Source organism: Megascapheus bottae, chromosome 1, assembly GCF_031878675.1.
Source record: "Megascapheus bottae isolate mThoBot1 chromosome 1, mThoBot2.hap1, whole genome shotgun sequence".
Taxonomy (NCBI): Eukaryota; Metazoa; Chordata; class Mammalia; order Rodentia; family Geomyidae; genus Megascapheus; species Megascapheus bottae.
Window position 1 is genome coordinate 2,330,063 of NC_143509.1, and position 14,938 is coordinate 2,345,000.

The 14,938-nt window shown below is 54.4% G+C and overlaps 1 protein-coding gene across 1 annotated transcript in view; it reads left to right on the forward strand.

Annotated features, from left to right (window-relative positions):
- The first annotated feature begins 6,243 nt into the window (after positions 1–6,243).
- Cacna1a (calcium voltage-gated channel subunit alpha1 A) overlaps positions 6,244–14,938 on the forward strand; it is a 123,890-nt gene continuing 115,195 nt past the window's right edge. Inside the window, exons 1-2 of the mRNA XM_090336121.1 lie at positions 6,244–6,408; positions 7,078–7,379. Of these exons, the coding sequence (XP_090192247.1) occupies positions 7,079–7,379 (301 nt within the window). The 5' untranslated portion in view covers positions 6,244–6,408; position 7,078. The remainder of the gene's footprint in view (positions 6,409–7,077; positions 7,380–14,938) is intronic.

Here is a 14,938-nt window from a genome sequence, read left to right on the forward strand (position 1 = left end):
GGCTATGCAGAAGGAAAGCTTGCTCTAAAAAGAGCATTTACGGCCTGATAGAACCTTCCAGAAACATCCTTCAGATGTCCCTGAGCTCTTCAGCTCAAGGCTACAGCCCGACCCCTGGAGCCACAGCCCCTCTTGCCCTTTTCTAGTGGTTAATTGGAGATGAGAGTCTCAAGGTCTTTGGTGCCCGGGCTGGCTTTGAACTGCGATCCTCGGATCTCAGCCTCCTGAGTAGCTAGGATGACAGGCGTGAGCCACCGAGCCTGGCCTAGATTACTTTTTTTTTTTTGCCAGTTGTGGGGCTTGAACTCAGGCCCTCAGCACTGTCCCTGGACTTTCCTCAAGGCTAGAGCTCCACCACTTGAGCCACAGCACCATTTCCAGCTGTTTTTGTATGTACGTGGAACCAAGGACTCTTAGGGTCTTCCTGCATGCTAGGCAAATGCTCTACCACTAGGCCTAACTTCGGACCCCTTAGATTGCTTTTTATAAGTTGATTATCTCAGGTAATTTTGTCATAGTGATGTTCAAGCTAACCCAGGAAGAGAAGGCTAAAAAGTTGGATCCTAGCTCACACCTGTAATCCCAGCTATTTAGGATTCCTAGGCCTGAGGATGGCAATTCAAAGCCATCTCCAGCAATAAAGTCTATGAAACATCTCCAATAAAGTACACTCAGGGACAGTGCCCAGACTGAATTCAAGCATCAGGATGTGGGGGGGGGGAGGAAAAAAATTGAATTCTTAATCCATTCATTACTTATTACTTATCTACTATTTCATAGCAAATCACCAAAAACAAGTTTAAGTCATTTTGAGGATCTATCTAGCTATCTGGCTGGCAATACTGGGGATTGAACTCAAGACCTTACGCTTGCCAGACAAGGTATTCCAGCAGCCCTCTTCTGTGTTGGTTGTGAGATAATATCTCACTTTATGCCCTGAGCTGGCCTGGACCGTGGTCCTCATACAACTTCCTTATATCCTAGGGGTGACAGATACACACTCTTATGTGCATTCCCAGATCTCTGTTACCAAGTAGCTTGGACTGCAGGCTGGAGCTAGCAAGCAAGGGTGAGCCAGCCATTTATTAGCTCACAGTGTCTGCAGGTCAAGGGACCGCTAGAGGAGTTCAATTCCAGCTGGGTTCTCTTGTTATGAAGGACTGTCCACAGTAATCCCACAGCATAGCAGCCAGCTTCCTTCAGGAGGGAGGGACAGAGGAGAAAAAGGAGAAAAGAAAGTGAGACAAAGAATAAAGAGCCTGAGGCCATGAGGCAGTACGAGAGGATGGCCTGTAAAAAGTGTGCAAACTCCTGTCCATCCTTCAAGTTTTTCTGGACCAGTTAACGGAAAGGATTTTCTTTGCGTGCTATGGAACAGAGCATCCTTCTATGCTAAGACAAGTGCTTCTGTGGGACCCCGCCCAAACCACAACCACGCCCACCAAGACCACGCCCAGCAGCTAGCCACGCCCTTGGCCATGTCCTGCTACGTTGACGTTTCCCTCAATGGAGCCCCGCCCCGCCTTGGCCACGCCCCTGGGCGGAGCCACACCCCCACTGGGGCTAAACTACCAACTCTCCAGGGCTTGTCACCTTGCAGGCCTGGTGTCAGGGCTACTCCCTTAGCGCTTAGCCTGTCCTCAGGCCCCCGGAAGGCCACTGGGGTTCAGAGACAGATCCCATCTTCTCCAAAGTCACACAGCTCCTGAATGAGGGCGTTAAGATTTGAATTCAGAGCTGTGTCCAGAATCAGGGTTGCCTTGTGTATTTATCTATTCATATGTGTATTTGTTTTACTCTGCAAGACACCGTGCTGCTGTTTCGCTTACACCTGGACTGGTAGTCGTGCTTATTATTATTATTATTATTTATTTATTTGAGATTAGGACTTCTTATAATTCATTGTCCAGGCCTATCTCCAAGTCCCCAGTCCTCTTGCCTCTGCCTCCCGAGAGCTGGGATCACAGACCTAAACCCAGTAGGGTTTAGGAGCTCTTTCCAGAGAGGTATCTGAGCCCAAATGTTTCTTTAGTAATCCATTCTGGCAACTCAACAGGACTGGATCTGGTGGTAATTCTTTTAGTACTGAAAATAATGAGATTTAGTAGGGAAATAAATGCTATTTATTCAGAGCATTTATTTCAAAGACGCTAGCTCTCGTCGATTGAATCATAATCTCAAAAGCCAGGGTGGTGATGCTGCTTCTGATGATGGATAAATTAACCCCCTGGCTGGCAGATGTGTGAGCGAGAGGCCAGTAGCCTGCTGTTCAATTGCTTCTGTCTGGAGACCTAATGAGATTCTAAATCTTCCTATCTGGGCAACGCTAGCAATTCGTCTTATTGCTGCAGTCAAGGAACTACCTGAGGCTGTCCTTTGAGAGCCTGCAGAGAAATCTCTCACCGGGACAGGCACCATAGCGCACGTCTAATACCAGTACTCCGAAGGCAGAGGCAGGAGGATGGAGAGTCTCAGCTGGCCTGGCAAAGGCAAAGGGGAGATTGGGCCAGCTGGCCAGCCCTCCCTCCTCCCTTCCTTCCTTTCGTAGCTGGTCTGTTCCTTTGGGGTGTGTAGAGAGAAAGTTTGATGCAGAAGGCATCGCTATTTGTTTTGCGACCTGATCCCCCCCACCTGAGTTCTATGCACCCCAATTTCTTCACAGTTCCAATCAGACTTGGTTCAATCATTTGGTCCCTAGTTTGTTTGTTTTTTTCCCATTTCTTTCCTCCTTTTCCTTTTTCTTTTTTGAGACGGTCCTGCTACTACAGTCTCATTCCGAGATCCTGCGTATCTTGAGGATATGGGAATACAGGCATGAGCTACCATGCCTGGCTTATTTCGTCCATATCTTAATGAGTTAGAAAATCTTAACACTAAGATTTTCTTAAGGCTCATTAAAATATCTTAAAGTTAAATGAATATATTTTACACCTCAAGGCCCAGAGTGGATAAATTTATACAGAAGATATCTCATTTTTTTGTTTGTTTGTTTGTTTCAAATCTACTCAAGCGTTTGTGTGGGGGGGGATGGGGTGGGGGTGGGGATTAGCTAGGCTTCAATTAGCTGAAATAGAAGAAAAATATGTTTACCTATCTTCTCTTTCTCACTTAGAGTCTGTGTTTATGTTTCAGGAAGCTTCCATTTATTTTTTTTCTCGGCAAGAGGCAGGCTGAGACCTTATAAACCAGAGGATAAGAATTCTCTGTAGACCCCCGAATGTCAGCTCTGGGGTAACTGTTACCTATGCATATATGCTATTTGAAGGAACCCAGATGTTAATCCACTGGCGAAGGGATAAACAGCTGGTCTGTTCTCTCAAGGGAATACTACTCGGCCCTGAAAGTGAAAGAACTCCAGGCGGCCTGCGCGCAAATAAGTCTCAGCAAGGCCGTAATTGTTGCAGAATGTAGAACACGGGCATTCCATTTCTATCCACAAAAAGGAGAAGACAGACAAACTGGGACTGTTTATGAATGCGTAACACAGTAATAAAAGTAGACAGAAGTTCACAGCACAGAGCCAGGAGAGGGCTATTGAGAAGGGGGTAGGCAGGCCTCGGCTATGTGCATTGCATGTGGGGTTTCCTAGAAGCTGAGTAAGGTCTGTTTCCTGTGTGTCTATTTCATAACAATTTCCTAACCTGGTCATTTATCTTTGATTGTGTGTGTGTGTTTATGGAATTTCCCAGTAGGAAAAAAAAATGAGGGAAAATCAAAGTGGTTCTGGAAATAACCCAACAGTGTCCCAAATCTAACTCTCCAGCCAGGAGCTGCTGGCTGTCACGGGTCACCCCAGCCACTGAGAAGGCTGAGGTCTGAGGATGGAGGTTTGCAGCCAGCCTGGGCAAGGAAGGCTGTGAGACTATAATCTTCAACGAATCACCCCAAAAAAGCTGGGAATGGAGTTAAGGCAAGCACGAAAAAGATGTCCAGAAAGAATGTTAAGATTTTTCAAGCCCTGGTGCCAGTGTGGTACGAGTGCGTATACACACACAGATACACAGACAGACAGACAGATAGGCACACACACACACACACACACACACACACACACACAGAAGGTCTATTTAGTGAACTAGGTTTGATTAGTCATTTGCTCCTGTAATTTTCACAAAAGTAACCAGAACTCTTTTTTTTCTTCAGCTATTATTATTATTATTATTATTTTCTGTTTGCCAGTCCTGGGGCTTGGACTGAGAACCTGGGCACTGTCCCTAAGCTTTTCTTTTTATTATTAGTTCTTTCTTTTCCCCTTTTTCTCAAGGCTGGCGCTCTACCACTGGAGCCACAGCTTCACTTCCAGCTTTCGCGTGGTTCCTTGGAGTTGAGAGTCTCACAGGTTTTCCTGCCCCAGCTGGCTTCGAACCTCCGTCTTCTAGCTGAAGTTAGGGAGACAGGCTGGGAGAACGGCTGAGGTCCAGCTTTTTCTGGCTTTCAAGAACTGTCTTCTTCTTCTTCTTCTTCTTCTTCTTCTTCTTCTTCTTCTTCTTCTTCTTCTTCTTCTTCTTCTTCTTTTCCTTCCTCCTCCTCTTCTTCCTCTTCTTCCCTTCCTTCCTTCCTTCCTTCCTTCCTTCCTTCCTTCCTTCCTTCCTTCCTTCCTTCCTTCCTTCCTTCCTCAACCAAGTTCCCTCCTGATCTGCCAATTTACACCTAGCTAGACGCGAACCCCCACTTCTAATTTTAGCTTTCCCTCTTCCTCCCTTCTGAGATGCCGGAGCATCTGGTGGTTTGCAATCCAAACACCGAGGGAGGGGTGCGGGGGAGTGGGTGCCTGTGGGGGGGGGGGACGGCGGCTTCCAGGCTGGGAGGTCCCCCTCCCCTCCCCAGACACCCTGCCCTCCCCCGCCCAGGCCCCCTCCCCTCCCTCCCAGGCCCCCTCCCCTCCCTTCCAGGTTCCCTCCCCTCCCCAGACACCCTGACCTCCCCCACCCAGGCCCCCTCCCCTCCCTCCCAGGTTCCCTCCCCTTCCCTCCCCAGACCCCCTGCCCTCCCCCACCCAGGCCCCCTCCCCTCCCCAGGCTCCCTCTCCTCCCCTCCCCAGACCCCCTGCCCTCCCCCCCCCAGGCCCCCTCCCCTCCCCAGGCTTCCTCCCCCCCAGGACCCTTCCCCTCCCCTCACCCAGGCCCCTCTCTTTTCCCCCTGCCCTCCCCATCTCCTCCCCTCCCCCTGCCATGGCAGCCACCAGGGGTTCTGTCTCTTCCAAGTCTTCCAAGGCAGCTTGGGGTGGTTTTTAGGGCTTCAGATGGGGGGGGCTGGAGACCTCCGCACCCCGTTTTTACCCCGCCACCCCCCACTTTGCTTGCACCCCACCACCCCTATCTTATTTTAGAGGAGGAGGGGGAGGAGGAGGAGAGGGAAGAGGAGGCCGCAGAGGAAGGGCAGGAGGGGGAGGAGGAGGCATTTGGGGGGCAGGGGAGGAACCCAGTCCAGGCCGCAGCTACAGTGGGGCGCAGATCTCTCCCCCTCCCTCCCTCCCTCCCCCGCCCGTGGGAATTTTCAGGGTCTCCCCCCGCCCCCCCCCGGGGCGCCCTCACCGCCCCAGAACCTCAGCAGAGAGACAGGGACGCGCGGGGCCTGGAGCGCGCGGAGAGCCCGGGGGAGCCGCGGCCATTGTCCCCGCGCGCCTGCCCCCCCTCCCCTCCCCCTCCCCCTCCCCCTCCCCCCGCCCCGGGGTCACCGTCCGTTCGAGGGCCGCGGCGGGTTTACGTTCTCGGCACCCGGCTTCCTCCAGACCTGGGCGCGCGCCGCGATTCTTCTTCTTCTTCTTCTTCTTCTTCTTCTTCTTCTTCTTCTTCTTCTTCTTCTTCTTCTTCTTCTTCTTCTTCTTCTTCTTCTTCTTCTTCTTCTTCTTCTTCTTCTTCTCCTCTTTTCCGGCACAAAGCTGGCTGTTCCCTCGTAGAAAAGCTCTTTTGGTGATTTCATGAACATGAGATGAAGCATCTCGGGCCGGCCGGCCTCGCGCGCCCGGGGAGGAGCGGGCGCCGTGGGCCGCGGGGTCCCCTCCCCCTCCCCCTCCGGTCGAGCAGAGCCCTCCATTTCTCCTCCTCCGGAGTGGGTGGACTGGGGATTGCCTTAGATTCCTCGGCGGGTTATTTTCTGCCTGGCTGGCTCCCCCTCCCCTGCCCTCCCTCCTCCCTCCTCCCTCCTCCCTCCTCCCCTCCCCCCGCGGCCCCGCCCCGCCCCCGCGCGCCCTCCTCCCGCCCCTCCCTCCTCCCTGCCTCCCTCCCTCCCTCCTCCCCGGGGTCAGCCAGGAAGATGTCCCGAGCTGCGGCGGCGGCGGCGGCGACTGCTATGCTGCGCCGGGGTTGGGGCCGGGCGGCGTCGGCCTTGTGAGCGCCCGGAGCCCGGCAGCGCCTCGCCAGCGGAGCCGCCGCCCGATGGGCTGGGCCCCGGGCTCCGCAGTGGCAGGTGCGGGCCGGGCGGGCCGGGCGGGCCGGGCGGGCGGGCGCGGGCGTGGGGGTCCGGGGGCCGCGGGGATGGGGGGTCCGGGGATGAGGGGTCTGGGGGTCTGGGGGTCCGAGGATGGGGGGGTCTTGGGGTCTGAGGACGGGGGATCTGGGGGTCTGGGGGTCCGGGGATGGGGGGTCTGGGGGTCCGGGGATGGGGCATCTGGGGGTCCGGGGATGGGGGGTCTGGGGGTCCGGGGATGGGGGATCTGGGGGTCCGGGGATGAGGGGTCTGGGGGTCTGGGGGTCTGGGGATGGGGGTCTGGGGGTCTGGGGATGGGAGGTCTGGGGGTCTAGGGGTTCTGGGGCCGCGGGGGTGGGGGGATGGGGGTCCCGGGGTCCGGTGGTCCTGGGGCCGCGGGGATGGGGATCCGGGGGTCCGGGGCGCGGGGATGGGGGTCCGGGGGCCGCGGGGATGGGGGTCCGGGGGCCGCGGGGATGGGGGTCCGAGGGTCCGAGCCGCGGGGATGGGGGTCCGGGGGTCCGGGGCGCGGGGATGTGGGTCCGGGCGGCCGCCGTGGCGGCGCCGCCTCCCCCCGCAGCCCCGGCCGCCGCCGCCGCCGCAGCGCCCCGCGCGCCCGCCCGCCCGCCCGCCCGCCCGGCTCTCACGGCCGCTCTCCTCCCCGCGCAGAATGGCTCGCTTCGGAGACGAGATGCCGGCCCGCTACGGGGGAGGCGGCGGGGGCCCGGGGGCCGCGGCCGGGGTGGTCGTGGGCGCCGCGGGCGGCCGCGGAGCCGCCGGGGGCAGCCGGCAGGGCGGCCAGCCCGGGGCGCAGAGGGTGTACAAGCAGTCCATGGCGCAGCGGGCCCGGACCATGGCCCTGTACAACCCCATCCCCGTGCGCCAGAACTGCCTCACCGTCAACCGCTCCCTCTTCCTGTTCAGCGAGGACAATGTGGTGAGGAAATACGCCAAGAAGATCACCGAATGGCCATATCCTTTTGCCCCTGCCGGGCAGCTGCGCCCCCCTTCCCGGGCCTTCCCGTCCCTCCCTCCATCCCTCCATCCACCCATCCATCCCTCCATCCCTCCATCCACCCACACATCTATGCATCCCTCCACCCATCCCTCCATCCCTCCATCATCCCTCCATCCACCCATCCATCCATCCTTCCATCCACCCATCCACCCTCCCATCCATGCCTCCATGCCTCCATCCTTCCTTTCCTCTTCCAGTTCTGGAGAGAGACTCCGGGGCTGGATGGGAGTGTGTGTGTGTGTGTGTGTGTGTGTGTGTGTGTGTGTGTGTGTGTGTGTATGTGGGCAAGAATGCTCTCCCCACCTTGGAGTAGAGCAAGGGGTCTGGCTCCATTCTGGCTGCGCTGAGCCCTGGGGTGCTTGGCTGTGAGCTAGGGGGGCTGGCGGGGAAGCCGTGGGGTGCTGAATGCTGAGGTCGTCTTGAGCGTCTGTTCAGGGTTCCGGCCTGGGAGATCCAGGCCCGAGCTTCATGCAGGGCCCTTGTGGGGGGCTTTTGGAGTCTGGATCTTTGCACCCCTGCTCCCCTGGCCCCACACCCAGGCAGATGTCCCCCCATCCAGGGCAGCTTGGGGGCTCTCGGGCCAGTGTGGATCTCCTAGGGCCGCATCCAGGCCGGAAACCCCTTGCCTGAGTTGGGGACAGCCGGAGTCCCGTTTAAGGGGTGCTTACTTCCACCCCCCGGGTCGCAGGTCCCATTTCCCCCAGTCGCTGCTCAGCTTTTGGGGGCACTGGGGCCCATGGGTCCAGTTTGCCTTCCCTGGCCTGCGGCTGGGGCCCCATGTGCCTCTGTGTTATGGGAGAATCAGGGGAGACAGAAGTGAGGCCTTGGGCCTGGGGCTTTTCCAGGGGGCCCAGGGGGGCGCCTGGAGAACCAGTCTTGGGCAGATCAATGCCTTTTGTAAAAAGAAAAAAAATTATTTTTTAATGTAAAGGAAAAAGGGTTAAAAAATACCCACACATATTTTCCTCGGTGGCAATTTCACCACAATGCCACCCCCCACCCCAGAATCTCAGGCTTCCTGGAGCCCGCACAGCAGCGGAGCCTCTGTGGAACTCTAGCCAGGCAGTCAGGGGCTGCAGAGTGGTGCTTTCTTGTCATTATCTAAGCATGACCCAGATTCCAAGTGGGGGGGCCACACCCTGCTCCCCAGGCCACCTGGATGGCAAAGATGGGGTGGCCTGCCTCCCTGCTCCAGCACCCCCGAGGGGGGCTCAGGCACGGACCCCCTCGCTCTGGTGTATGTGTGTGTGTGTGTGTGTGTGTGTGTGTGTGTGTGTGTGTGTCTGACTGGTGTGCACCCATTCACCAGGGCTGGGCCCTGTAAGGTTCCGGGCTTGCTGTGTAAGGATACAGGTTGATTTGGTTTTGGGGTGCTGGTGTTCTTGAAATTGTGGGGCTGGTGAGTGCTGATATCTTATTGGGGCATTAAGTTCTGGAATGTGACTGATCTGCTTGAGCTTGATGAGGACAGAGACCCTGCAGAGGTGTTATTTTGGGGTGATGTATCTCTTGGTGGCTGTTTTGTGTCTTTGGGTCCTCATGGCAGGAGTTGAGTTTCTGCCTTTGAATGTTCAATCTTTGAGCCAAGTTTTCTCTTGAAAAGTGATGGATCCTCCCCCCAAAACTGGTGACACAGTTTTGGGGTGCTGGTCACTTGGCACCCTGGTGGGGTTTGAACAGTTTCCATGTGAATTGGAGCTCTCTTGTCCGATACCTTCCTTCCCTGTCTGGCTTTGGGGCCTTTTGAGAGGCAGAGAAGAAGGCAGAGCCATTCCCTGTCCTTAACTTACCCCGAGCTGGCCTGACTCCTGCATAGCTCAGAGCTGTTGGTGTGAGAAGGGGGTGGCAGGGCCCCCCCTCCCAGTTCCTATCCTGGTAGGAGGAGGGAGGGTGAAGGGAGAAGTGGGGTACAGGAGCTTTTCTTTGACCAGCTTGTCCAAGGCGACCATCCTGGGTCTGGGTTAAGCTTCATGATGAGTTTGTGCTTTAGTGTTTCTCTCTGCAGAGTTTTCTTCCTCTCTCTCTCTCTCTCTCTCTCTCTCTCTCTCTCTCTCTCTCTCTCTCTCTCTCTCTTGCCTGGCGCCCTACCATTTGAGCCACAACTCTACTTCTGGCTTTTTTTTTTTTTAATTGGGTGATTCACTGAAGTTAAGAATCTCACAGACTGTCCTGCCTGGAATGGCTTCGAACATGATCCCCCCCCCCCACCTGCCCTAGAGCTCAGCCTCCTGAGTAGCTGCGGTGACAGATGTGAGCTGACTATTGGATCTTAAAAAAATAAATCATCTAAATATTATTGGCATTAAAAAATGTGCTGATGTATTTTATTTTATTTTATTTTTGCCTTGGTAGCAGAAAGTCTTAAGCGCATGCTCAGATCTCTCTGGACCTACAGCCAGGAGATACAACATGAGCAGATATTCTAGAAGCTTCTCTGCAACCCCCTCCCCTGTGGTTCAATCCCCAACAAAGGGGGATCCACATTATCCTGCTTTCTGACCCCCCTTCTCCTCCCCCACCCCCAAATCATTGAACCCTTTTGAAACTTTACACAGCTGGACGGGCGCCATGTGTGATGTTGTGTTTCGTTTCTCACTCCCTTGCTAGAGATCAGAATTGTATTATTTTTCCATGTTTGGGGTGCCCGTGGTGTGTCTTTCCTTCCTGTTTCCCCTCCGGGTGTGGATTTGGGAGCTTGTACCACCTTTCTCATGGCTGTGTAATAGTTCTTCTTTGGAAAGGGTGCTGGTTCAAGGTGATTTTTTTTGCTGTGTGCTATGAATTTGGCTGTGATCGCTGCACTTGGATCCAAATACAGATGGTTTTGCCCGTGGCAGACAAGGCCTGGCTTTCTTCAGTGACGCAAGCTGGAAGCCCCCAGTGAGGTGAAGTAGTTAGTTTGTGTGCCAGTTTTGGAGCTTGAACTGAGGGCCTGGACATTATTATCCCTAAGCTCTTTTCGCACAAGGCTGGCGCCCTTATCACTAGAGCCACAGCGCCACTCCAGTGTTTTGGTGTTTCCTTGGAGATAAGAGCCTCACGGACTTCACTGCTCAGGCTGGCTTTGAACCGTGATCTTCCGATCTCAGCCTTCTGAGTAGCTGGGGTCACAGGCGTGAGCCATGGTGCCTGGCCCTGGGAATCTTTTTAAGGAAGAAAAACCAAATGGAAACGTTTTCCCCTACTGGAGAAAACTTTTGGGGCTGGGTGATAGGAATGTGCGTTGTCAGTCCCAGCCGGCCCTGAACTGTGGAAGGATCTAGAAGGTTCTAGAATAAGTGGGCCAGAAGGATGACACGAGCAGTAGAATCTTTCTACGACATAAGCTTGGCTGGTATTTTCAAAAAGAACAGCATTCGGAGAAATAAGAATTAGCCTGGCTTTTCCACGGGGATATTTTTTTTTTCTTTCAACAGGAGAACAATCTGTTACCCAGAATTTTGAAGTTTTAAAAAAAAATGGCGGGGGGAAGGGAAGAAAAGAAAAACCACCTATCAGAAGTGAGTTGACAGAGTTGTTTTTGTGGTGCTGGAGATTGACCCCCGGACACCGGGGGCCCACACTGCTGAGCTCTCGAGAGGCTGGGATTCAGGCAGCAGGTCGCAGTGGGATGTGGGCAGTCCAGGCAGATGCCTCCATTTCCCGTGTTTCCCACTTCGGGTGGGCATTGCATGTCGAGAAGAATCGGTGTTGGGTTTGAGTTAGGGTCAGCGGTGCTTCTGCTTTGCAAATGAGCTGTTACTGCTTTTTAATCTTTCCTGTCTCTCCTTCCTCCCTCCCTCCCTTACCCCCCTCTCTCTCTCTCTTTCTTTCTCCCTTCCTTCCTTCCTTCCTTCCTTCCTTTCTTTGGCTCTCATGGTTTTGCCCAAGGCTGGCCTCCACTTTGCGATCCTCCTGTATCTGTCTCCCATGCACTGGGGTCACAGGTAGGCGCTACCATGTCTGGTGTTTTGTTTTTTCACATGAAATTGTAGCCACCATCCAGGTCGAGATACAGAAGAGCTCCTGCAACCCCCAACTATTCCCTACTTTCCCTTTGAGTCAGAACCCCAGTCCCTGGCAACCCCTTGGCCTGATGCCTCACGATAGTTCTGTGTTTCCCCAGATGACAGAGATAGACAGACAGACAGACAGACAGACAGATGTCTCGTATGTGTATATAAAATCTTGTAGTGTGTAGCGTGTGTGCTGGTGGTGTGTGGATGTTTCCGTTGGTCCTTTTTGATGGCTGAGTAATATTTCACGTCTGATTCCGGCGGGTCCCGGTCTTCCCCTCTTCCGTGGGGGAGTTTGTGGTGTGTCCAGTGTGGGCTGTGGTGGTTGGAGCTGCTGGCATTGGACCATGGGGAATTTGATTTCATCCGGTTGTGGGTGTGGGTTTAGCTTCAGAAGAGATTGTCGAGCTGTCTTCAAAATGGGTGGCGCCATGTTTTGCAGCCTGACTTCGGTTTTCCTGCTCAAAGCCCCAGGTTCTCAACTCCAAAGTGGGTCTGGGTTGGGTTGGGGGGGCGGAAGGAGGATCTGCAGAGGCGGTGACAGAGCTGGGAGCCCACGGGGGCTGCTTGTGACACTCTGGGCCCGAGTTGGAGAGGGTGAGAGGGACCCCAGTGTGGGCTGTGTGGCTGACATTTCCACCCCCCCACCGGAAGGCAAGCCAGAGCCGGGCATCGGTGCTCACATCTGGAATCCCGGCTCCTCAGGAGGCTGAGATCTGAGGATCGAGGTTCAAGGCCATCTCATGAGACTTACCGCCAGTGAATCCGAGAAAAAAGCCAAAAGTGGGGCTGTGACTCAAGTGGCAGAACACCAGCGTCGAGGGAAAACGCTTAGAGACGCTGCGTTCACCCAGGACTAGTATTAAAAAAAGAAAAAGAGAGTAAGGCTGTGCCAGGCACAGAGTCACCACCCCCGAATGTTCGTTGAGTGAAAAAACGTCTACCTTCATGCATGGCAGCCACTGCCCCCAGACCGTGTTTTGGGGTTTGGGGTGTACATGGCAAGGATGTGGTGGAGGACTCAGAGGAACCAAGATCTGAGGATGACTAGCCTGGTATTTTTTTTCTCCTTTTTCTGAGAAAAATCTCTTGTTTGGGGGGTAACTTGAGAGCCTCAGCTGAGTGCTGGGGGCTTCTGTACCCCCATCCCAAAGCGGGGGCCTTTCCCCTGGCCATTGGTGGAAGGGTGGCCTTGAACCTTCAGTGCTCATATATTTCTGTCTGAGGGTGGAAATGTGGCTAGGGATGGGGGTCTTGAGGTAGGATTTGGGGTGGCCATCCCCCCCCAGATCAGTCCAACATGGGGCTCCTTTATCGTAGTATGGAGTTTCTTTAACCTTCGGGCAGTTTGTATTCTCAGATCTTTCTAGAAGCCTTCAGGGAAAGAAACATATCCGTGTACTTGGCCCACTTTCCCCCTCCCCCGTCCCTCGGGTGGAAAGTAAAATGAATTCTCTTCCTCTCTGGGGCAAGGAGGTTTATAGGGTGCCATTAGCTCCCCCACCTTCCCTGTGTGCTTTGGGGCTGGCCAGGAGGCTGGCTCAGAGCGGGTCTGTGTTTGGGGGCTCGCTGGCCACCCCCAGACGCCCACTGTAGATGCAAAAGGAGAAAATCACAAGGATGTTAGTTTAGATTTCCAGTCGTGCCCCGCGTTGCGTTGCACGCCTGTAATCCCGGCTGCAAGGGAAGGAAGACATGAACTGCAGTCAGCGTGGACTCCACAATGAGGCCCTGTCTCCAAACCCGCAAACCCCCAAACCACGCACAACAGAGAACTGTCAGAACCCCAGGGAGCACTTAACCGCCACCACCCGCCTTCTCCCTTCCTTCTCCCTGGCTCCCCAGAGTTCACGAAATGCCCCAAGGAGAGATAATTCTAAACCACAGGGCGAGCCAGGGTGGGTGGAGTCATGGCTCAATTGGTAGAGCACCCACCTGCCTGGCGTGAGTGGGAGTCCCGAGGTCGTCTAGCCTGGGAGACACCTGCCCCATCCCCGCGCAGACTCCCTGTGACATGTCACTCACTCACCACCCACCCATTGGCCTGGCGGGGGGACTGCTGGCCAGACTCCACTCCTTGGGTCACAGCTCCATTCTGCTGTTTTAATGGTTAAGTGGTTCAGAGTCTTATGGACTTTCCTACCTGAGCTGGCTTCCATTGCGATCCTCGGATCTCAGCCTCCAGAGAAGCCGGGTGACAGACGAACTACCAGTGCCTGGCTTGGCATTTCTGTTCGATGAGAAAATGATTAGGCAGTTCTTTGATGCCCATTAACGACAGGCATCTGGCTTTTCTTCTACTCTGTACTTTTTTGTTTTACTCCATTTTATGCTTCTGGGATTCTTCTTATTTTTTTTGGAGTGTAGCTTCAGGTCATGCATATTTTTCACTGCTGTATAATATTCTGCGATGAGTCAAACATTTACGTGTCCACTTTGTCGAAGGATGCGCACTTGAGTCGTTTCTTGTTTAGCTGACGTGAAGAGTGACAGTGTGTGAGTCAAGAATTTGTGAATGAATGAATGGCTGGAATATGTGTACTTGGGAATGGAGCTGAGTCAACAGATTTGTCAGCACTTAGGCGACACCAGCTGCATGCTGTATGAACGGACCAATAACTCTTGTTCTGATTTGCGTTAAGCTCATCAGTAACGGGCATCAGGGGCGTGGCTCTGCAGCAGGGGGAGGGGCTCCATGGTAGAGAGCTTGCCTAGCATCCCACCCCCTTCCATTCTCAGCATATGGAAACATTAGGTCTGCCCCCTCCCACACTCTTGCTCTTTCTCTTTGAGAGAGTGGATAGGTGGATGGAGGAAGAATAGGTAGATGAGTGCCAGTGTGTAGATGGATGGAAGGGGGCAGATGATTGGATGGATGGATGGATGAATGGATGGATGGATGAATGGATAGATGGGTAGGTGGTTGGATGGGTGTATGTATGTATGTATGGATGGATGGATGGATGGATGGATGGATGGATTGATAGGTGGATGGATGGATGGATGGACGGATGAGTGGATGTATGGATGGGTAGGTGGTTGGATGGGTAGATGTATGGATGGGTAGGTGGTTGGATGGGTGGATGTATGGATGGACTGATGGGTGGATGGATGGGTGGATGGATGGATGGATGAGTGGATGGATGGATGGATGAGTGGATGTGTGCATGTATGGATTGATGGGTGGATGGATGGATGGATGGATGGCATGAAGGAAGCATGAGGGGAAAGGGAAGGATGGATGAATATTTGGGGGAGGGGAGATTGGATGGGTAGACGGGTGAGGCTAGGTAGATGACGAAGTGAACGAGCTGGTGCCTGGGTAGGTGTGTGGACAGGTGTGTAGATGGATGGTGAGGTTTGGACGGGTGGATGTGTGGGCACAGGTAAGTAGACAGGACGACGCTGGCTAGACGGGAAAGCAGATCAGTGGGCAGGAGGGCATTGGGTGACCTGGGCGGGGCCGGTGCCTGTGTGTGCCCTCTGACGGCTGGTGTTGGTGATTTGAGGCTGATCA